Here is a 23640-nt window from a genome sequence, read left to right on the forward strand (position 1 = left end):
AAGCGGGCGTGGGCGCCATGGAAGCGGAAGGGGCGCCCACTTCCAGCTTCCCTCTTGGCCAAAATGGCGGCGTCGGCGCTGAAGGGCCTGCTCGTCCCGCACTTCCTCCCGGAGCACTGCTACGACGAGCTCATCCTCGGCTTCAACCTCTTGCACCGTGAGTCGGACCTTCCCCTTCTCCCCTAGCGGGGGGAGGGAGGGGGCGTGGCACTGTCGCCACGGCAACGCCAGCGCGGCGGAAGTGCCTGAGGGCGGCGGGCAGCCATCTTGGGGAAGGGCGAACGCGGGGGTCCGCCATCTTTGCCAGCGGACGGAAGTACCTGTTCGGCCATGTTGTCAGCAGGCGGAAATTACCCTTGACCTTCCGGCTGTCCGCCCTTCCGCCATATTTCGGCCTGGCGGACGAGCTGCGTCGTCTTATTTTAGATCGACATTCAGTTGTAGCACGGAATAGGCTCTGACTATTCTGTGTTTCACCCATAACGCCCGTCATTTATTTTGAAGGTGTTCCGAGGAGTTTCATGTTTGGGAAAAGGGAGTACCGCGCCCCCTCAAAAAAAAAAAAAGTAGAGGAAGGGGCGGAACAGGGTGAAACCCATCGGCGCCATCTTGGTTAGGGGCGGAAGTGTTTTTCTCATGGCTTCCCTGCTCTTCTTTTTCCGTGACAGGTGGAAGTCCAGCAGGTGAAGCCTTATCCAAAGGCAGCAGTACCTGACATACTTTTTTTGGCGATGTTGTCAGCCCCTTCTCTCAATCTGGGAGCTTAATTAGCCCTTTGGGGTATTCGGCGCCTTTATTTGCATGTTCTTTTCATGTGGGGAACACTAATGGCTGCCTTGTTTTTCTAACGAGGGTAAAGATTAAGCATCCTTGAGGGAGGAGCAACTGGTCTGAGAGGAGCGGTATTTGTGCCATCCTACTAGGGATTTGCAACAGGGAGAGAGAGACAAGTTCAAATCCCTCCCTAGGGACCAAGCTTATCCTTGGGCCAAGCAAGCCCTCTCAGCCCAAACAACCTTGCAGGGCATAAACAGGGAGAGTTTAAAGCAGCCGACGTTCCTACAGAGAGGGTACAATTCCCAGGCCCGTTCCCGGCTGCCATGCGCCCTCCTCCACCTTTGCCATCTGTTCTTACTGTCGGCGCCAGGCATGCACGCATCTCTGTGACAGTACGGCATATTTTGCTTCCAATTCCAAGTTTATCTGCCCGCTGAGGGTATATCCTGTATGTATAAACCCTGTCTAAAAGCCTGCCACACGCTGTGTGGTGTGCATTCATTCATTCATTCGATTTATATCCCACCCATCTAGACTACCTCTATTCTGGGCGGCTTACAATAAAAATATCATAAAACAATTATCATTGGTATGTTCCAGTAGGGAGCAAATGACACTGTCCAGAATCCCCCAGCTGGCAGGTTGTCTGGGGAATTGTCCTGTCATCCAAAAACAGAAATTTCTAGAGATCTGTTCCTTGTTTGAGGCCTCTTTCAATAAATATAGGATTCACAGTAAGCTTCATAGTTGATCCTCATCCATAGGACCATAAACCTCTTATCTTGCTTTACCTAACTCTTTATTTCCTCATAGAATATAGCAAAGCTGCCCAGACGTTTGTGGAAGATAAACATGAAACTTAATTCCAATTCCCTCATCTCCCAACATCTCAGTAAAAGACACTGTATTGTGGCCGTTTGGACAGAGCTCCCAGAATTGCCCAGATAGCATGATGGAACTTGTAGTCCAAAAAAGGAAACTTTGCCTCATATTGTTGTGTCTTCTGGTTTTGATTTTCTTTTGTTGCGGGAAAAACAATATAGTGCATGCCATGTCAAATGTATGAATGAAGGTACTAGCTTTTATCCTGATTATTGTGTTTTTTTAAAAGAGTATTTAGTTCAGTTTCATCTCTGTTTCATCTCTTCTTCTTACTTTATCGCTTTCTATACACTGTTTTCAGGAAGCTGTCCAAACTGAATTCAGCTGTCTGCAAGGCCAGGTGTTTAGCACATGCATTAGCAGAGGATGAATCTTTATATATAAAACTTTTTAAGTCATGCCATACTGAGAAAGGCTCCAGCTCATTGGCAAATCACATCCAAAGGCTTGTTTCTCACAGAACTGACCAAAATAGTAACAACATTTTTTAAAAAAAGCTGGTGATATGGACCGATTGACAGCCACTAGGTGACATGGCTAAAATCTAGGTAAAAATCCAGCCAGCCTGGTCATATCACCACCCTGTTGCTTTTCTCTGCCTGAAGGAAGGAGGTTACTCTGTTGGGGAACTATCCTGTGACTTTTTGAGTTGTCATGGTTCAGATGAAAAAGTAGATTTGTGACTGGTTCAATGTACAAATTCATTTTTTTAAAGAGTGTTCATAATCTGAACTAAGGACTGTATGGGTTGCTAGTTGTTAATGTTATTTCTTTGCTGTTTTTAGTTCCATGTCTCAAAATCTTCATCAGCAAGGGCCTTGGATTCGCCATCGTTGCAGGATCCCTCATGGGTATGAACGCTTTCATTTCCCTGACAGATAACTTGGCTTTTAATGACTGGGAGAGATGCTGGAAGCACATCCTTCTGCCTGAAAGTCAGTTTTATCAAATGAGCTGAAAGTCTAAGGACAGGTGAGGTAAGTTAGTGGGGGAAGGGAAAAGGGCTGTCCAGAACGAGAGTTTTGTCTCTTCTGGACCATAGCTCTTAAAACCTTGGTTCAAAATTGAAATCCAATCCATTCTAGGCTCTAGGAACACTTTGTTTTCCGTTGGCACCAGCAATTTTGTTCAAATTCTTTAGCCTAAAATGCGCTATTTGGCTTGCTCCGTCCCCCCACTTAAATGCACGTCCTGAGTAGTATGAAAAGGAAGCGTTCCTTATCAGAATCTGAGCGGGAGTCAGCCAGAGCTGTCTGGGAAAGGATTTATGATACAAAGACGTAGGAAGAGAGGAGGGCAAACAACCAACTATTCCGTCGGCTGTCACAGCTAACGGTCCACCAAAAGAGACGCTAAAGGAGGATCTTTTCGAAGAGGGGTGAAGCAAGGAAGCTTCCTGTTTGGGGTGGTGGTGGTGGTGAGTTTATTATGTCTTTGGGCTACAGATTGAGAATCTCCTTAGGCAGGATGGCCGGTGAGGGTGGGGGTGGTTTTTGTGATTCAAAAAGCCGCTTTTACAAGTTACATTTTTTCCCCTGCAGTGAAGCTCCCCCAGATCTTCAAGATTCTGGGGGCCAAGAGTGCCGAGGGGCTGAGCTTCCAGTCCATCCTGCTGGAACTTCTTGCCATCACGGGGACCATGGTCTACAGCATCTCCAACAGCTTCCCTTTCAGGTCCGGCCGCCGCTCGGCTCCCGTCTCCCCAGACAGACCTCAATAAATGGAGAGGGAGGGAGCGTGTTTGTGTTGGGAGGGGAGGGGAAGGTTCCCTGAGATCACTTCTCCTTTAACATTCTTGGGGGAAAATAAAACCGGTGCCAAACTGGTTTGCCTCTTTCTGCTCCTGAAGGCCTCCAGGAATCATGTTTTTTTTCACATTGTGGAGGTTGTGGGATTCCCCCAAACACCCCCTCTCCCAAAACCTAAACGGGGGATCCCCCTCCAGTCACAGAATCGTAGAATCATGGAGTTGGAAGGGGGTCTATAAGGCTGGCGAGTCCAAGTCCTGCTCAAGTCAGGAAGCAGACCGGACAGAGGGCGGTCCAGTTTTCTCTTGAAGACCTCCATCGTCGGAGTGCTTTGCCACGCAGAAGGTCATGGGTTCTGTTGTCGTACTCTTCCAACAGTTAAGAAGTTTTTCCCTGATATTCATCCAAAATCTGGTTTCCTGTCGCTTGAGCCCATCATGACGCGTCCTGCACTTTGGGGTGATGGAGAACAGATCCTGCCCCTCCTCTGTGTGATTATCTTTCAAGTCTTTGAGAAGCATTATATCTCCCCTCGGTCTTAGTTTCTCAAGCCTAAACATGCCCAGTCCTATAAGTCTTTGTTTTGTTTCTTTCAACAATGGCTGTTTTCAGACGTTAGGCCAGATCCCCGTTACCTGCTCCTCCTGTTCACTCCCTCCCTTTGCTTCTTCCCCCTCAGTGCCTGGGGTGAGGCTCTCTTCCTGATGATCCAGACAGTGGTGATCGGATTCCTAGTGCAGCATTTCGGGGGCCATACAGGACGTGGTAAGTGTGACAAACCCAGACCTACTGGGATATGTCACACAGTTACACTAAGCTGCCACCAACCATTCCCTATAAGAAGTCACACAGACCAGGGATGGATTTTTAAACAATAAAAGAATTAGGTTTATTTAAATACACACACAGGGATAATAAACAATCAGGTGAATAAAATAAAGTAACGTGGCTTATTCTCACTCATACAAGCATACAGTTTGGTTCACACAGAACCCTTAACGTGTAGCACAGACCCTGAACCTATCAGTTCTGGCTAACCCACAGACACCTGAACCTATCAGGTTGGTACTCTGACACACAGTAGTACCCTGTCTGACACACGGACTCCCACAACAGCTTCTTCTTCCCAGCTGCTGCTTCGTCACAACCCAGTGTCTCCCAGTATCTCTTTCACACCACACAGGCATCACATATTTATACAGTACAGCCCCTCCTCCTGATGTCCCGCCTTCCACTCCCCATAGGATGGAACTTTCCCTCCAAACCCATGACAGACAGGTAACATCAGTGCGGTTATGTAACACCTCCCCTCTTTATAAGTTGTTTTGTAGGGGGAAAGCTAACGTGCTTTTCACCAAAAAACAACCTTGATAAAATATACAACAACAGTTATACATACCATATAATACTTACTTATACTTACTCTAAGTTAACCATAGCAATTAGGCATTTTAAACATTTACCATATACATTACATCAATTTACCTTTATTCATACAAACCAAATTCAAAACCAGGTACATTTACTTTTTGTCATCATTATATACACATATAGTCCATGTTCTTTCGCCGTCTTCATTCTTCGGGTCTTCTTGATAAGGCGTCAGCAACACAGTTCACTGACCCTCTGACCACCTTCACTTCAAAGTCATAGTCCTGTAGGTTTAAAGCCCACCTCATAAGTTTGCTATTGTGGGTTTTCATTGTCTTTAACCATTGCAATGGTGAATGGTCAGTACACAGAACAAAATGTCTTCCCCAGATGTAAGGCTTGGCCTTCTGGATCGCGTAGACTATGGCCAAACACTCCTTCTCCACGGTTGCCAAATGTCTCTCACCTTTTTGAAGTTTCCTACTCAGGTAGGACACTGGATGCTGGTCACCATTCTCATCCTCCTGGCACAGAACTGCTCCTACGCCGCTGTTAGACGCATCGGTGTAGATGATGAACTCCCGGTCGAAGTCTGGAGCACGCAGGACAGGATAGTTGATTAACGCCTCCTTCAACCTCTGGAACGCCGCCTCACAGTCGCTGGTCCACGGGATGCGGTCATCAGCCGTCTTCCTCGTCAGATCGGTCAGCGGAGCCGCAATCTCGCTAAACCTCGGGATGAACTTTCTGTAGTAGCCCACCAACCCAAGAAATGATTTGACTTTTTTCTTGGTGTTGGGTCTAGGCCAATCACGAACTGCTTCTATTTTGGCCTCCAGGGGTTTTATCACTCCTCCCCCTACCATGTGACCCAAGTATTTTATTTCTGGGCTACCCAGCTGACACTTGCTGGCCTTTACTGTTAGCCCTGCTGCACTTAACCTCTGCAGCACTAACTCCAGGTGTATCAGGTGATCTTCCCAGGTATTACTGAAGATCCCTATGTCGTCAATGTAGGCCACTGTAAAGTCACTGAGCCCTGCCAAGGTCTGGTCCATCAGCCTTTGGAATGTGGCTGGTGCATTTCTGAGACCAAAGCTCAGGACTCGAAACTCATAGAGACCAAAAGGGCTGCAAAAGGCAGTCTTTTCTTGATCCCTGGGATCAGTTCTTAATTGCCAATATCCCTTTACCAGGTCCAATGATGAGATGAACCGACAACCCCCTATGGTTTCAATCAGGTTGTCTAGCCTGGGCATTGGGTAGGCATCAGGAGTGGTTACACGGTTTAATTTTCTGTAATCGACACAAAACCTAATGCTCCCATCAGGCTTGTCCACAAGGACTATCGGAGAGGACCAAGGACTAGAAGATGGGACGATTATGTTCTCCCTCAGCATCTCGTCCAGCTCCTTCCGCACCTTGTCCCTATAGGGTCCCGTTACTCGGTATGGGGATACTGCCTGCGGGGGTGCATCCCCTGTGTGGATCCGATGCATCACTCCCTTCACTATCCCCGGCTTGTTGGAAAACACCTGTTGATATTTACTAAGCAGCATTTTTAGTTCTTGCTGCTGGTCTTGTGTGAGTGCAGGACTGATCTTTACCTCCTCTGGGTTGTATTTTACTTCCCCTCTACCCTCCCAGAAGGGTAATTCAGCTTCCTCACTCTCAGCTGCTTTTATCGCGAATAAAACCCTCTGTTCCCCTCGGTAGTAGGGTTTTAGGGCATTCACATGAACCACCCTCCTTGCTTGGTTCTCCTCCTGCTCTATTAGGTAGTTCAGGTCTGACATCTTAGAAATGACCCTATATGGTCCTGCCCATTTGAGCTGCAGTTTATTCTCTCTGCAGGGCCTAAGCCAAAGCACTTCCTCCCCTGGGTCAAAGTGTCTTTCTCTAGCTTTATGGTCATACCATGTTTTCTGTCTGACCTTCTGAGCTTGCAGGTTTTCTGCTGCCAGCTCTAGATTTCTCCTTAGGTCATTCATCAAGGTGTCTATGTATGTCACAACGTCTTGTGGGTCATCCTGGGTGATCTGCTCCCAATTTTGTTTGATCAAATCAAGGGGCCCTTTCACCCCTAAGTGTGCAGCAAACATGTCAGAGTGACCCCTTTGTAAGATCATGGGGCGATACTTTTCAGGTACCACCAGCTGACTTCTGATCCCATCTCCCCCTTTTGAGATATTCCTCAGGGTCTCTCTATATAAAATCCCCTTTTTCTCCAGAAATCTCACTGGGGTTTCAGGTGTTAGCTGGGCGTCAGTCACCTGTTCAAAACACTTTTGGAGAGTGGCGTCTGCCTTTTGCTCCTGTCCAAATCTGCTGTCTGTGGTTAAGGTTTCCACCACAGCTTCTGAACTCCCCTCTGCTTCCGTCTCTGGCTCATCATTACCCCCCTGAACTGTCCCTGTGGTGGCTTGTGAGCGTGTAATCACTAGCACCCGTTTCACATGTTCAGCCAGGTCATTTCCCACGAGCACGGCTGCTGGCAGAGTCGATGAAATCGCTAGCCGCCAATCCCCCCTCCAGCCTTGAAAGTTGACAGGTACCTCTGCTACTGGCAGAGAGATTACCTGCCCCTCAATCCCTGCCACCTTTATGCTCTCATTTGGGATTATAAGCTCCCTAGGAATAATATCTGGATGGCACAGGGTTACCTGGGAACAAGTGTCCCGCAGCCCCCTATACTGACGGTCAAGTATTCCTACGTCCACCCCTGCTGTCTCAAACAACTGAGAATCTGTTTTTACCAGCAAGCAGCGCTTTACCTCCACAAGAGGACCATTTTCCTCAGCCTGATCTGTAGAGGTAGCTGTTCCAGACTGAGTAGCCATGGCAACAGGCTCCCTCAGTGACACTGAGCCTTGCTCTTTCTGGACACAGAACACTGCTTTTGGCTTGGTCCCACTAGAATTCTGAGGCACCATTCCTTTTAGCTGCTTTAATTTCTCACACTCTGAGATTAGATGACCCTTTCCCTGACAGAAATAGCATTTTCTGGTGTATTTTGATTCTCTCTCATCTTGTTTTGGTTTTCCCTCCAAAATCTGAGGTCTTAGTTTCATGTCTGAGGGCTTCCCTTCACCATGGGCCCCTCCCCCTTGCTGGCTTTTCCCTGGTCCCTGAGAGTACTTGCTGTAGGTTTCTTTGGGTTTACCCACAGATTTCCCCTCACCCAAGGGCTTTCTTATTTGGGAAATAAAATCTGCGATCTCTGCGGCTGCTGCCACAGATTTCGGTTTCCTTTCCCTCACCTGGAATTTCAATTCCCCATGCAGGACTGAATAGAACTGTTCCAGTGCTATCAAATCTTTAAGCTGCTCATAGGTCTCCGTTCCCTCCTGCGATAGCCATTTCTCAAGCAGCCTCACCAATTGGGCCCCCACTTGGGTAAAAGTCTGCTCTGGCTTCTTGGTGAGGGACCTGAATCTTTGTCTCAGCTGCTCCGCATTTATCCCATGTCTGGCAAACACCAGTTTTTTAAACTCTGCAAAATCTTTCATCAGTTCCTCAGGCATCTCGGCATAGACCTCAGCCAGGCTACCACTGATCAAAGACCGCATGATGGTCATCTTCTCAGTTTCCCTCACTGAGAAGTCCACAAACGCTCTTTCCACTAAGGAAAAGAACACCTCAGGACAATCTCCCTTGTGGTACACAGGGAATTTCTTCAGGTCAGCTTTAGACAGTTGGCCTCCCTCAGAATCCCTATTGTTATTATTGTTTTGGTTCATCAGTTCCAGTTTTCTTAATTCAAACGCCATTTTTTCTTTCTCCAGAGCAATTTTCTCTCTCTCCCTCTCCATTTCCATTCTCTCTCTCTCCAATCTTTCCTCCCTCTCCATTCTCTCTCTCTCTCTCTCTAATTCAAACGCCATTTTCTCTCTCTCTAATCTTTCCTCCATTTCCCTCACCCTCAGTTCATGCTGTTGGGCTAGGAGTATTTTTCTGAGTTCTGGGTTCTGCTCTCCTGTGCTGTCACCCTGCACTGAGCCAAATTCATCCTCAGAACCTTGGTCAATCTGGGGGTCTTTCACTTCACTCATTTCTGCTACTTGGCTTCGAGTCAAGGGCATAACCCCCCCTCAGAACAGGCTGCTTTAAAAAGTCAAGCCTCAAAATAAAACGACCACTTTTTTCCTCTTGCCTCAGAACCAGCTTTCCCTAGAGATTGCTGCTGTTCTTCAGCACTAACTTTGCAACAGTATCGAGTCAGAGCCTACCCCCCTCTGCTGGGCCTCTCAGCTGGCAAGCTAGCTCGCTGTTACTACGCAGTTTTGCCTCAGCTTTTTCCCGCCAAAACCAGGCTACCTCAGAGCACCTTAATCTAAGTCTCCCCAGTTGGCACGTTCTTCTACTAGCGCACCTCCCCGTGAGGTACACCTAGAAGATTACCTACGCGCCTCAGACTGTCCCTGACTAGACCCCCCTTGCTCTGGGCACACTTGCCAAGGCTTTGCTGGACCACTGGACAACTGGACCAGTCGTATCCCACACGCTGGACACCAATCAATGTGACAAACCCAGACCTACTGGGATATGTCACACAGTTACACTAAGCTGCCACCAACCATTCCCTATAAGAAGTCACACAGACCAGGGATGGATTTTTAAACAATAAAAGAATTAGGTTTATTTAAATACACACACAGGGATAATAAACAATCAGGTGAATAAAATAAAGTAACGTGGCTTATTCTCACTCATACAAGCATACAGTTTGGTTCACACAGAACCCTTAACGTGTAGCACAGACCCTGAACCTATCAGTTCTGGCTAACCCACAGACACCTGAACCTATCAGGTTGGTACTCTGACACACAGTAGTACCCTGTCTGACACACGGACTCCCACAACAGCTTCTTCTTCCCAGCTGCTGCTTCGTCACAACCCAGTGTCTCCCAGTATCTCTTTCACACCACACAGGCATCACATATTTATACAGTACAGCCCCTCCTCCTGATGTCCCGCCTTCCACTCCCCATAGGATGGAACTTTCCCTCCAAACCCATGACAGACAGGTAACATCAGTGCGGTTATGTAATCTGGTTTCCTGTCGCTTGAGCCCATCATGACGCGTCCTGCACTTTGGGGTGATGGAGAACAGATCCTGCCCCTCCTCTGTGTGATTATCTTTCAAGTCTTTGAGAAGCATTATATCTCCCCTCGGTCTTAGTTTCTCAAGCCTAAACATGCCCAGTCCTATAAGTCTTTGTTTTGTTTCTTTCAACAATGGCTGTTTTCAGACGTTAGGCCAGATCCCCGTTACCTGCTCCTCCTGTTCACTCCCTCCCTTTGCTTCTTCCCCCTCAGTGCCTGGGGTGAGGCTCTCTTCCTGATGATCCAGACAGTGGTGATCGGATTCCTAGTGCAGCATTTCGGGGGCCATACAGGACGTGGTAAGTTTTGGGGGAAAGTACATTTTTGGGCTCCCTTCCTTTGGATGCACACCTTAACACTGTGAAAGGGTCCCGGCCGGTCAGGGAGAGTCGGCCCATTGAGTCAGCGTCTTTGGAGGTTTCATCATTTAGTGGGCTTCCTCGAGTGTTTGGCTTACTACTGGATTTCGACAACTATGAATAGAGATGGGCACGAACCGCCGATTCAGAGGGTCGTGCCGGTTCGTCCTGCAAATGAACAGATATTTGGGGCTTCCCAGCCTCACCTCCTCCGACGGGTGCTCGCTCGGATGCAGTGCCCTGCCTTCCCTGCCCCGGTTCTCCTGGTCAACCGTTCGGAGCAGGAGGGCCACCAGTTCCATGGCACAACGCTGGCCTTGGTTGTCCACGCCCACAATGCTGCCGTACCCTTCTCCCTCCAGTTGCACAGTTTCAAGCTACTGGTTTTAGCTGTACAAGGATTTCTTCCAACAAATAGCTAAATATTCCAGTAACTAACAAAATATTCCACCAGCTAGCTAAGCTAGCTAACTAACTAAATATACTGTGTGCACTATATTCAATATTCATCTCCAGGAATACATATATAATAATTATATATACAGTGGTGCCTCGCTTGACGATGTGAATTCATTCCAACAAAATCGCTATGGAGCGAAAACGTCATCAAATGAAATTTTAAAAAATCAATTGAAACGCATTGTTAACCATTCAATGCATTCCAGTGGGCTGAATACCTGCTTGTCCAGCGAAGATCCTCCATAGGGACGGCCATTTTCGGTGCCTGTAGTGCGAAAAATCAGTCCTAAAAACAACGGGGAGCCATTTTCTTCAGCCAGCGGCCATTTTGAAACCCGACGGTAAGCTGTTTGCTGATCGTCGTAAAGTGAAAATCTTCCCGAAGCAGGGAACCAATCATCGCACAGCGAAAAAACCCCATTTAAACCATTGTTTTGTGATCACAAAAGCGATCGCAAAAACGTCAACGTTAAGCGGATTCATCAAACGGGGTAATCGTCCAGCAGGGCACGACTGTGTATGTAGTATATTCAATAAATATTCATCTCCGGGAAGCGGCCTGAGAAAGTGTGGGTCTTGGACGTACCGCAGCCCCTCTTGGCGGTGTTGGCGGTGGTGAGGTGGCCCCCCAGTACCATGCAGGCTGCCCAGCTAGCTCCTTCACGTGGCACAGCAGCTCCACGTGGCAGCTGGGGAGCGTACTGGGGTCATACAGCAAACTCATAATAATATTGTCTGTTTCAATCCTTGTTTTATATTGACGGTTGTTGTGGGTTTTCCGGGCTGTTTGGCCGCGTTCTTAAGGTTTTTCGTCCCTTGTTTTATATTGCTTGGTCCATAACCCGCCCAGAGTCAATTAGTTTGAATCTAGATGGGCGGGGTAAAAAACAAACAAACAAACGAATCAATGTTCTCTGTGTGTGTTTGTGGTAATCAACTGTCTCTGCTTTGTGCATCAGAGTTATACACCTAGTTTTTGAACTAGCGGGAGATCCAATGCCCCTAACTGCAGCCTTGTGGAAGGGAGAAGTGTGTTCTGTGCAGGCGTGGGGCTGCATGGAGGCGCCCTGTCGGTTTATGGGGCCGGACTGTGTGATGTTGACGCCTCTGTTCCTCCCCTCAGGTCTGACCTTCCTGCTTCTCTACCTGGGAGTCCTTTCTCTCTTGCTGTCTTCACTCACGCCCCCGAGTGTCGTGATGATGCTTCAGGCTTCCAACATGCCTTCTGTCATCATAAGCAGGGTAAGGGACCCCTCTGGCTGGGCTTGCCTCGCTGGGGGGCACCCACAGACAAACAGGACCGATAGAGAGGGAGGGGGCTGCGCTCCATACTGACGCTGCCGGCTCTGAAGCCTTGTCCCAGTGTTTCTGCAACATGTCAAAGCCCTTCAGCCTTCCTTGCCCTCGTGGCTCTGATCTGGAGCACGATGTTGGTGGACCGCCGCTGCCATCCGCTCTCCTTGGGTTGCAATATTTGACCTGGTGGGTCAGGGTGGGAGGGCTCCCCTTTGGCTGACCTGAGGGCCAGATTTTGCTCCGCTTGGGTCTCTCACCGACCGCTGCATGTTGAGCTCAATAAAGCTTAGGAAGTCATAGGAGCAGGGGAGAACGCTGGGAATGAGAACTTTTACGGCGGCCTTTTGTTCTAGGTTTGAGGACCACGTGGTGTCTTGAACCAGGCGCAGCGACAGGGTGTCCTGCTCCCCCCATCCCTGGGCTGGGTGTCTGTGGGAGGAGGAGCGCCGCAGTGTGTGGGGATCCCAGCTGTGGCGCAGGTGGCAGGGCGAGGCTGAGCTAGATACCAGTTAGCAAATATTCGCACTGCAAGTACTCAGTAAATATTTTTATCGATTTTTTTTTTTACAAAACTGGTTTTGATCCAGTTGTTTTTAGCATCATAACTTGCCAGACTGGAAGGCAACAAGGTTAAAAACGAGGTGCACCGGATATTGACAGGTGCCTATTTTTTTAAATCAACCTTGTCAGCCTTCGTGAGTCTATGATTTGAATGTGGGAGTTTAAAAAAAAAAAACATAGGCAAACCGCCGTCATCTTCTCCCCACCCCCACCCCCACAGCTCCTGCAGGCGGCAGCAAACTACCGGAACGGGCACACGGGCCAGCTCTCTGCCATCACCGCCTCCTTGCTTTTCGCGGGGTCCCTGGCACGGATCTTCACGTCCATCCAGGTAGTCCACATTGGCTTGATCCTGCCCGTATGTGTGTGCGTGTCCCAGAGAGAGAGAGAGAGAAAGACAGAGACATGTGGCCATGGAGGTGGCAGTGGGGGGGACTTAAGGGCCTGGGTGCCGTCCCCTGTCCACAAGGACAGGACTTCTTAAAAGCAACCCGTGTTCCTTGGGAATAAACACCTTTCAGATTGGCCGGGGGTGGGTAGGAGGGCTCTTCCAGCGTCCCCTTCTTTGGTTGCCACAGACAGCAGGTATTATGGGGTGCATGAGCCAGCAGCCTGTCTCTTCTTAGGAGGGCCGACCCCACTCTGGGGTTTCTCCCCATAAGATGGTTAAACCGCTGCCCAGCCAACGGCCTTTCAGATGGAATTGAAGGGAGGGCGAGGCGGCCACCAGTGACCGCTAGCCAGGAGGGCTCTCTCTTTATTATCTCCAGTGCCCGAGCGGAGCCGGTGCTGCTGAGCAGGCTGAATGGGTGTGTGTGTGTGTGTGTGCACTCCTCCCCTGCCAGAGTTCCTCCTGCTGGGCACAAGATGCTGGGCTAGCAAGTTTTCCTTGGGCCTCAGCCGACTCCAGGGCCTTTGCTGGGCCCACACCTGGTAGCCAGCAGCTGGTTCTCCTTCAACCCTTCCACAGAGTTCCCAAATTTGAGGCTTGGGGGTGGTGGGGAGAGAGAAAAGAGTGGGTTGTCCTGGTCTCCCCACAGTCCGTTTTTGGGTCTCTCCCACCAAGGGACGTGAGAACAGGCCTTGTGGTTCCTCTCCCCTCCCCACCCCACCCCAGTCCCTGAACACGAGACAAACTGGCTGCTCTGCCTTTTGCCTCCCAGGAGACAGGGGACCCCCTCATGGCGCTGACCTACGTGGTCTCCTCGGCGTGCAACGGCATCATCATGGGGCAGCTGCTCTACTACTGGAATGTCCCCTTTGACAAACACAAGAAGGCGTAGGAGACGAGAGGCCCTCCTTTGCCGCCACACCATCCACAAGGACACCCCCGAGGAAGGAGGCTGGCAGGACGGCGGCTTTCCTTCCCACCTGTCTTCTGCAACGGACCAAACCCTGCCTGCCTGCCTGCCTGCCACTCAAGGGTCTCCCTCTTCTGCTGCTACTGAGCCAAGGGAGAAGGTGGCCATCTCCAGGAATCTCAGGGAGGGGGACTTTGAAGCTGGGAGGGGTGGGCAGAGAAGGGGGCTTAGCTTTGCCCACCGGTGCTATGGGGCTGGAGAGCCCACGCCCAGGCTACTGATGGGGAAGAATGTATCATGGGCAAAATACACCCCTCCCTCCAACCGGCGCTGCGTGCCGTCTTGCCTTTCTGCCTTTGCTCCCTCGAGGAGAGCCAGAGAGTTTTGCACCATGAAGTTGGCGGGGGGGGAGGGAGGGGGCAGCCGATGTCTGTGCCTTCTGGGTGAAGCGGTGGGGACAGGAAGAGAGGGCAGGGCATCCAGATGGCAGCATCCACACAGCAGGTGAGTGAGTGAATATTTGGTTCGGAGGGGGGCTCTGAAAGGAGAACCTGGGCTGGCAGGACCGGGGGGGGGGGGGGAACAGTGCCAAAAAAAACACTGGTCTGTTTGTAGCGGCTGCAGGGATGATGGGCAAATGCCACAAAGCCTGTTTTTAGGAGGGGCCTTGGAAAGCTTGGAAAGGGCCGCCAGGGAGTTTGGAAATGTTATGTTTCCTGGACGGCAGCTCCCACGTCCTGGGGGTGGTGGTGGTGGCGGGGTTTGGTTCCTTCAACGAGTCCATCCATCGTATGTGCGTTCTCCCTGCTGCTCCAGGACTCGAGGTGCTTACACACAAGACCTTCCTTCCCCCTTCCCCCCAGCTGGTACCTCTGGGCTCACCGCCGATTGGAACAGCAGCCTTGGGAGTGTGTGTGTGTGTCTGTGTGTCTGCACAGAGAGCAATACACAAACAGGACTGCTCCTTCCTGGCGGGGTGGGGGAGCCCCGTTCCCATCACCGGTGCCCGGCCCAAGAGGAAGGGTCGAGTCACCTCCTGCGTGAACTGCCAGGTCAGGCTCAGGAAAGGACGCCGCGGCGGTTTCTTGCCAAAAGCAAAACACACATGCACACACACACCCCTCGCTTGTCCCCACAGCAGGCGGACAGTTAAAGGGCTTGTGGTTGGTAAGGGGAGTAAATCAAGGTTATTTCCCACCCTGGTCTTCACCCAGTGGGCAAGGAAAGAGGTCACAGTCGTCGTTCCCCCCCCCCCAAGAGATCGGTCGCTCTAGTCCAGCCCAGCTTTTATAAGCAAGTTTTATTTTTGTCTTATTAAAAAAAGTTTTCTTAGAAAAGCCACCCACCTGTTCAAACAAGATGTCTTTCCCTTTTTTGATAACAATCCCACAAACCCAGAGGAGAATCCTGTCCCTTCCCCCCCCCCTTCCCTAACACTTGCCCCCCTCAAGACAAACAAGTGGTCCGGGGGGGAGGGGGAGAAACATTAAAGATAAGAATGGGGCTGTGACTTGCCCCCGCCCCCACGCCATAGACAGACACCCACATGCGGGAACGTGGCAAAAGGAGAGCCTGCCAGCAGGCATCCTTCGGCCTCCCTTCCCCAAACTCTGGACCGTTTCCTTCATATTTGTACAATCCCGCCTTCAATGCGATTCCTTCTTGCTTCAGGGGCTTCCGTACAAGCAGCGACATCAGCCTAACGTGCCCCCCCCCACCGGGTCCTGTGCTATTTTGGCACACATCCTCCTGGACCAGTCAGTCAGTCAGTCCCGTCTGTCGGCCTGCACGCTCGCTCGCTCACGCCGTCTCTCTTGCCGTCAGAGGTGGGTCAGAGGGCTGGTGCTGTAGAACCCCAGCAGCTGGTCAGGATCCTGGCTCTCCATATCGGCCATTGGGAGCCCATAGGACGCCATCACATCGTGAAAGTCGCCAAGCGGGTAGTGGGGGAGATACTCCGGCTCCTGTGCCGGGTGGTCTTCATTCGCACCCAGTCCCGTAAGGGGCAAGGAGTTGTAGGCCAGGGAGCTGCTGTGGAGACACAAAACCAGGTTTAGTGGGTTGTAGGAGCCTGGCGGCACAGTGGCTCTGATCAAGGGCTAGACTGCAGCCAAACCTCCAGAGGGTTTGGTCCCGGCAGCCGGCTCAAGGCTGACCCCAGCCTTCTGTCCTTCCAAGGTCAGTTGGTAAAATGACCCCCACCCACCCCGCCCAACGCAGGAATACCATCTAAGTTGGTCTGCCAGGGGATTTTATCTTAAAACTTCTTCTTGAATGAATGCCCCCAGGGTTGGAGCGCTCACCCACTGCCGAGGTCATGGGCTCCCCTGTGGGTTTGAGGGCTGGGCTGGGCGGCGGGGAACCAGGGGTCCTGGGCTGTCCCAGGACCAGAAAAGGCCTTGGCCCGTTTTTGGCAAGCAAGAGGTGCTCAGGGCAGGAAAGAGAGGAGGGTGGTGTCCAGCCAGGGGGAAGAGGAGGCAGACAAGACAAGGCCTGCGCCTGTGGGAAGAGAACACTAATCCGCCCCCCCGCCAACACCCCCTGGGGGGCCGAGAGCGGCCGGGCCCCGGGTTGCATTCCACAGCCGGCCTGCTCTTCCAGTTCTGGCCGCACGGCCCCCAACCAGTTTGGGCCTGCCTGGGTTTCAGCCCAGCTGCTGTGGTTTCTGCCAACTCTTTCCAGGGGATCTCAAGCCCCCCCCTCCAAAAAAAGGGGGACGTTTCTTCCAAAAGAAGCACACCCAGGCCTCCTCCCTCTCTCCCCCCCCCCACAACCACAGCTTGGCCAAAGCAAATTTTTTTGGATGCAACTGCCTAAAGCTCTGGTTGGGGCATTGGGGGGGGGGGCGTTGGTCCAGAAAAGGAACTCTTCCAAGATCTGCTGCACTTCATGGTAGCCAACAGGCAGCAGAATCTCGTTAAATCTTACACTCCTCTGAAGGATCTCGGCCACGGTTCTCCAAAAGTCTCATTTTTTTCCAAACCCGAGACTCTCCAGATCTTGCCTCCATGGAGTAGGCGGTGGGGAGGGTGGGTCTTGGTGGTGGTGGGGGCTGCTGACCTGCCTCTTCCGCCACCCACCTGGTGCACCCAAGGGACTAGGGGGATACCTGTGGGCACCGCCTTGCTCTGCAAAGTCCCATCACTCCACCTGTGCTGCTCTCCTTCCTCCTGCATGCCAGGTGCCAGGACACAACCCACCCACCCACACCCCGGAGGGCACAACAACAGGCAGGCCGGCAGGAACTCTTCCAGGGAAGAAGCCCTTGTTAAAAGCTGCCTTTCGGTTGTGTGTCAAGACTGAGTTTTACTACCGCAGCTTAAGACGTCAAATGCAGTTCTCCGGCCAGGACTCTGGAGGTTCTCGGGAAGGAGAGCTTAAAAGCTTCCGGAAGAGACGCCTCCGGCGGAGCTGCCGCCTCTGGTTCCAAAGGGACTCCCGAGCAGTCGGTGGGAACCGCCACCAAGGGATTGGGTCCGAGGCAAAGGGCAAAGCCTGAGACAGGCGCAGGGTGAAGGACTGGTGCAAACCGGCCTCCAGGATCCCGAGGGCCTTGGCCGAGGCTAGGAAAGGGTCCCCCGAGCCAGAGAACCCGGGGATCCGGGAGGCCTCTTGTCCGTTTAGGTCAGCCACCCAGGCCGGCACCGAGGCTGGTTTCGACGGCCGGGCACGCGGAGGGACGGCCAGCGCCGGGCGCCCCTTCTGCCTCCGGGCTCGGCTGCAGCCATCTGTGGGGTGAGGGCCGGCCGTGGGCGAAGGAAGCAAGAGGCTGCTGGGAAAGGGGCCGCTCCCCCCCGCCCCGATCGCCCTGGTCCAGCCAAGGGCATCATCATCACACAGCAGGAAAGCTCGAAGGCGTGAACCCTGCGGGGCATGGAGGGGGGGGGCAAGACTTGGGCAATGCCATTGTAACGGGATATAAATTGCCATCAGAAAGACAGCCCCCTCCTCTCCTCCTCGTGTCCCCCCCCCCGATTCAAGCTTGCGGGTCCCCACAGGTGATCTGGATGCCCCCCCCCGCTGCCCCCAAGGGCCGGCCAACTCCCCCCTCCCCTTCCCCGGAATAGCTACAGACGGAAACGCCTCCCCCTCGTCCCGATCCACCACCAGCGCCGCCGCCGCCGCCTTCACCATCCCCGAGGGCGCAAAGCGGAGGCGAAAAGCGCGCAGCCTTTTTTTGGGGGGGGGGGCGCCCCTGGGCGGGAGTCCCCGGGGAGGGAAGCGGCGCGGGGCTTCCTCGCGAGGAGGCAAAGCCCGCGCGCGGGCGGCCAGGATCCGCGCGGAGGGAAGCCCAGGGAGACCCCATCCCCGTCGGGAGGCCGGACCGAGACCTCGGAGGGGCTTAAGCGCCGCGCCCGCAGACGCTCCCTCGCTCTCTCCTGGGAAGGGTCTCCGCCCGAGGAAGCCCCGGCACCAGACCTCCGGAGGGGGGGGCGCGGAGAAGGGAAGGGGGACTACACGACCCAGCATCCCGCTGCCCGAGATCCGAGCGGGGCGTGTGTGGGAGAATGGGGGGGGATTCTGGGCGCGCGAGTCCCGGCCGGAGCACCTGGGCTTACCTGGGCCAGCCGGCGGCGATGGGGGCGGCGGTGGGGGCGGCAGTGGGGGTCCCGTAGCCGCCCGGCGCGAGGTTGTGGTGGCCCCTTCCCGGCTCGGGCGGCGGGGGCGCCCAGGCCAGCGGGGCCAAGGGGGCCGTCGGGGCCTCCCCGCTCCGGTTCCCGCTCCGGCTCCGGCTGCCCTCCTTGCTTCGCCGCCGCGGGCGGTAGCGGTAGTCCGGGTGGTCTCGGAGGTGGAGGGCGCGGAGGCGGCGGGCCTCGTCCCGGAAGGGCCGCTTCTCGGGCTCCGGGAGGCGCTTCCAGGCGGCGCCCAGGCGCTTGGAGAGCTCGGCGTTGGGCACCCCCGGGAAGCGCCGCGCCAGCTCCCGCCGCTGCGCCCGCGACCACACCAGGAAGGCGTTCATCGGGCGCTTCACCTTCCCCGCCGGAGGCTCCCCCGACGGGCAGCAGCAGCAGCAGGAGGAAGAGGAGGAGGAGGAAGGCGCCTCCGGAGGAGGAGGAGGAGGCGGCGGCGCCCCAGGAGCCTCGAGGGGAGAAGGGGCCCCCATCATCATCATCATTCGCCTCGCTGCGGTCGACTTCCACTCGCTTCTCCCGGACGAGGAGCTCCGACTAGATGCCCTTCCAGGTTCCCCCCGAGTCACTCTCTCGAAGGTGCAGCACGTGCGGCGCGGAAAAGATATAGAGGGGAGCGGAGGCCCCGCCCCCCTCGAGGCCCCGCCCCCGGTTAACTCCTTCCTCGCCGGTCCCTGCCTCTGCCGGGTGAAATAGGACGGGGGGGAGGCGCCTTCTCACCCCCTTCCAGAGGCAGAGATGGAAATGCAAATACTGTACAAGGACAGGCGAGACTTTCATAGACCACGGGTAAAAAAATAATTAAAACCCGTGCCATTAGTATGATTAATTCATTCACGGTGGGCGCGAAACGAATCGCCTGCCAGCCCTTGCGTTGGTATTTCGCAACCCTCCAGAGCCAGACGGTGCGGTCTTTTTTAAAAAGGGGATTTTGTAAGTGTGTGTGTGTGGGGGGGGGGAGGGAGAAACTTTTCCAGGCTTGCAAAACCATCCTGTAACACCCCTCCTAACCCCCCCCCCCCGGTGCTGGGAGCCCGACGCGGCTGGATCTCTCCCGTGCCTTCCGGATCCCCCGCCCCTGGATCCCTTTGGCGGAGGTCGGAAAAATGACTTTCTTTTGGCCTGCAACTCTTGCTTTGGAATCACCTCCCCCCTGCGCCCCTCCGTCCGGAGGATTCTGGGAGTTGTAGTCCAGGAAGCAGTTCTCCTCCCAACCTCTGTTTTCTGGCCAGGTGGCGTGCAGTGGGCACCACTTTGGGGGGCCCTCCTCCTGTGAATTCCCGTGTTAAGATTTCACGTGTGTATTCATGCCAGAAGGATGGCATGAACACACACGTATTCAGTGTCAGAAACAATTAACAACGCAAGCGAAATAAGAAACAGACCGCCCCAAGGAAGCGTCCAGTTTCCAGCTTCCTTGATGATTAGTCTGGCGTTTAAAGCCTTTTAAGTGACATTTCATCCAAAAACCTAAGATCATGGCCACTGGTCCCACCACCTCCTGGCAAACAGAAGGGGAAGACATGGAGGCAGTGACAGATTTTACTTTCTTGGGCTCCATGATCACTGCAGATGGTGACAGCAGCCACGAAATTAAAAGACGCCTGCTTCTTGGGAGGAAAGCGATGACAAACCTAGAAAGCATCTTAAAAAGCAGAGACATCATCTTGCCGACAAAATTCTGCATTGTCAAAGCTATGGTTTTTCCAGTAGCGATGTATTGAAGTGAGAGCTGGACCATCAAGAAAGCTGACCACCGAAGAATTGGTGCTTTTGAATTGTGGTGCTGGAGGAGGCTCTTGAGAGTCCCCTGGACTGCAGGGAGATCAAAACTCTCCATTCTGAAGGAAATCAACCCAGAGTGCTCCCTGGAAGGACAGATCCTGAAGCTGAGGCTCCAGTACTTTGGCCATCTCATGAGAAGACTCCTTGGAAAAGACCCTGATGTAGGGAAAGTGTGGGGGCAAGAGGAGAAGGGGAAGACAAAGGATGAGATGGCTGGACAGGGTCATCGAAGCGACCAACATGACTTTGACCCAATTCCAGGTTGACCCAACTCCAGGAGGCAGTGGAAGACAGGAGGGCCTGGCGTGCTCCAGTCCACTGTGGTCACAAGAAGTGACATTTCAGTGTGAACCTTTGAGATCAAGATCAGGAGCAGCTCTAGGTGCACACGCACCCATTTAAAAAGCATACTGTACAGAGAAACAGCAGCAACTTTTAACGTGTTTCAAAAGTCTGCCTTTCAGAAGTTCCCCCCCCCTTTTGCCAAAGTGTTGAGTCAGGATAACTTTGCCCCTTCTTTGGATCGGGTGTAAGAGAGGAGGCCCCCCCTCCCAAGATGGGGAGATGCTGGCCAGGAAATTCGCTGGGTCGTCTTGCTCCCATCCCTGTGTCAGAGCTGCCCTTACAGAGATAAATAGAGGCAATAGAGGCTGTGTTTAAAAACAACAACCACCCACATTCCAAAAACGGGGCCTTTACTGGTCTCCCTGGGCAGGTGTTCTTCAGCTGGGGGAAACCTGGCATTAAAAATGGGGTGCCTTCTACCCTGTGAGCTTCAGGACCAGCTGGTGGGGAGGGGGAAGGACAGGAAAGCAAAATGAGGGGGGGCAGTTCTTGAAGGAATAACCTGTTTGGAGCCGGCTGGTCTGGCCTTGGGGTCCTTGATAGGGAGAAAGGTCACCTGAGGGGGAGGTTTCTGCTCTGTTACACCTTCTCAACCCCCCCACACCCTTTCTCCCCGGAGGCAGAGATGTCCTAGCCATTGGGGGTAAGGGGGGGGGGGAATGAGATGCCATCTGGAGAACCAAAGCCTTGACTCATCGCCTTCAGGCCAGCCAGCCGGCCCAACCCTGGGCCCCTTCCAAGTGGCCAGAAGACCCCTCCCTCTCTCAAATACCTGCACAGCAGCAGATAAAAAGGATCATCGGTCCCCGTGCCCCTGGACAGGGTGGGGGGAGGAGCCAAGCACCAACAGACCAGCGGCCACTGGCACTTCAACCCAACTGCAGCACAAGGGACAACAGCAGGCGTGCACACCTTCCAGTTCGGCTGCAGCGCTCATGGACCACGGAAGGGCCTTGTGGCAGCATTTCACCCACTGCCTTGGTGCGCCTGAGCTGCTAAGCATGTGCAAAGTGCCCTTCACTGGGGGTGCTTAAGGGCAGACCAGGAAGAACCATCTCGGGCCTCTCCTCCCATACACACAGTTCACAGGGCGATTTTGGCCCAGTCCAAAAAAAAAAAAAAAAAAAAAAAAAAAAAAAAAGTTGATGAGGGGAGATCCGTGGCTGCAGGGGGCAGGGGGGGGGGAGGCAGAGAGGCAAGGAGAGAGTTTATAAAAACCAAAAAAAAAAAAAAAAAAAAAAAATCAAGGCAGGCTCAGTCCAGTTTCTGGACAAGGTGCTTGCTGGGGCCTCAAATCTCTCCATCGTGCAAGAACCTGTAGTGAACCTGTGGTGGGGGACAGCACGTGCACACCCTCCTTAGGTTTAGGGCGCAGAATTGTGACCCGATGCCTCTTGAGTTGCCAGACACGAAGGTTAAGCCCCTCCCCCCAATAAACGTCTGGCAGTGATCCTGACTAGGTACTGGAGAGGGATCTCCTCTTTCTGCCTGGTCCAGAAGCTGCTCCAGTCCCTTTAGGTAAAAGAGCATCACTACACACACACACCCCAAAAAACACACACACACAAAGGTATTCCTCTCCCCCCCCCCCCCATCCTGTATCCGGCTCCGAGGCCTTCGGAGAAACTGAGGAGGGAGAGTCCGTGGGGTGGGGGGCAGCAATCGGGGCCAGACGAATACCACCCTGGAAGCAGGGATTCAAAGAGCCAGCTGGGCCTCGGGCCCCTGAGCCTCACTTGCTCAACAGGGCAGTCGAGCTGCCCGGATGATGACAAGAGCGATGCAGGCTCTGGGGTGCAAATATGACCCATCCACCGCCCACCCACATCCCTGAACCCCCAAGGCCTCTTCCTTCCAGCTGAGAGAGAGAGAGAGAGAGAGAGAGAGAGAGAGAGGGGCTTTGGGGAAATTTCTTGAGGAGCACTTGGGAACACGGTAAAAGCACCACAGCAGCCCGTCGGACCTTTCCCTCCATGTCCGGCTGGGAGGTGCCTGAAAGATGCCCGCCACGGCTTCTGGAGGGCGGCTCCGCTTTGGCCGATGGAGGCCGAGGGCTGCCCCAAACGGAAGAGGGTAGCCACCCTCCCGTCCCTCGGCCCCAACTTGAGCCAAGGGCCGGGCGCTCCCCAAACCTCTCTCCAAGTTAACCTGCTTTGGTTTTTTGGACAGTGACTCCCAGATCTCTGCCCGCTCTCGCTCCTCACAGCCAAATCTGCAATCTAATTTAATTTTGAAAACTGCCAGGGAGAGAAAGACAGGTGACCTGCCCGCCTTGAGCTGACCGTCAGCCTGTGCCTCATCTCTTCCTTGCAGGAGGAACAGGGATCTCCTGGGCTTATCGGGGGAGGGGGACACATTAAAGTGGTTGCAGCAAAGACAGCCACGAAGCCCAGCATCGCATCCAAAACCCCCTTGTGCCTACAGAAGTTCACGGAAGCCAGCCCCTGGCAAACCCAAGTTGCCAGCAGGCAGGCGCTTGGCTGCTCTTATCAGAAGGGGTGGTGTGTTTTATTTATTGAGCCTGAAAGGAGGACAGCTAAGGGCGAGGCTCAGACCACCCGAACAGGCTCCCTCCTCCCTTAGCAGCACCTAAGAGGCCTCAGCCCCCCCTCCCGTGCCTTCCAGACGGATCAGGCTAAAGGAGGAATAATTTGGGAAGAATTCCCACCACTACCCCACCCAGAGGCAAAGCCAGGCCTCTCCTCCAGCCTCGGGGGGGGGGGGGGAGGCTCTCCCAGTGTCCCAGAGCTGAGAAAACCTCAAGCTGGTTTCAACTGGGGAGGGCCAAGGGCTGCTCTCCCTGTCAGTCCCCCTCCCATGGGTCTTGCGGGCCCCCACCTCCTCTCCCCATCTTTCCTTGAGCAGGCACCCTGGTGGTGGGTGGGTGGGAAGAGGGCTCCCCTTTTTCCCCACCGGGTAGAGATCCTGAGATGATGGGATCTGTTGTCTGAGTGCCATCAGCTGAGAGAGGACTGCTCACACACACACATCCTGGGACCGGCCTGCCCATCACCAGCCT

The 23640-nt window shown here is 53.5% G+C and overlaps 2 protein-coding genes across 2 annotated transcripts; one reads left to right on the top strand and one right to left on the bottom strand.

Annotated features, from left to right (window-relative positions):
• Positions 1-23: 23 nt before the first annotated feature.
• Positions 24-14189, top strand: MPDU1 (mannose-P-dolichol utilization defect 1). Its single transcript, XM_078378176.1, has 7 exons — positions 24-157; positions 2445-2510; positions 3201-3333; positions 4087-4172; positions 11826-11944; positions 12780-12890; positions 13723-14189. Exons 1-7 carry the CDS (start codon positions 64-66, stop codon positions 13840-13842), a joined length of 729 nt encoding a protein of 242 aa, XP_078234302.1. The 5' UTR covers positions 24-63; the 3' UTR covers positions 13843-14189.
• Positions 14060-19120, bottom strand: SOX15 (SRY-box transcription factor 15). Its single transcript, XM_072977238.2, has 2 exons — positions 18420-19120; positions 14060-15891 (listed from the first exon to the last, which is right to left on the bottom strand). Exons 1-2 carry the CDS (start codon positions 18974-18976, stop codon positions 15681-15683), a joined length of 768 nt encoding a protein of 255 aa, XP_072833339.2. The 5' UTR covers positions 18977-19120; the 3' UTR covers positions 14060-15680.
• Between the last annotated feature and the right edge of the window lie 4520 nt (positions 19121-23640).

The sequence above is a fragment of the Pogona vitticeps genome, chromosome 6 (genome assembly GCF_051106095.1).
Source record: "Pogona vitticeps strain Pit_001003342236 chromosome 6, PviZW2.1, whole genome shotgun sequence".
NCBI lineage: Eukaryota > Metazoa > Chordata > Lepidosauria > Squamata > Agamidae > Pogona > Pogona vitticeps.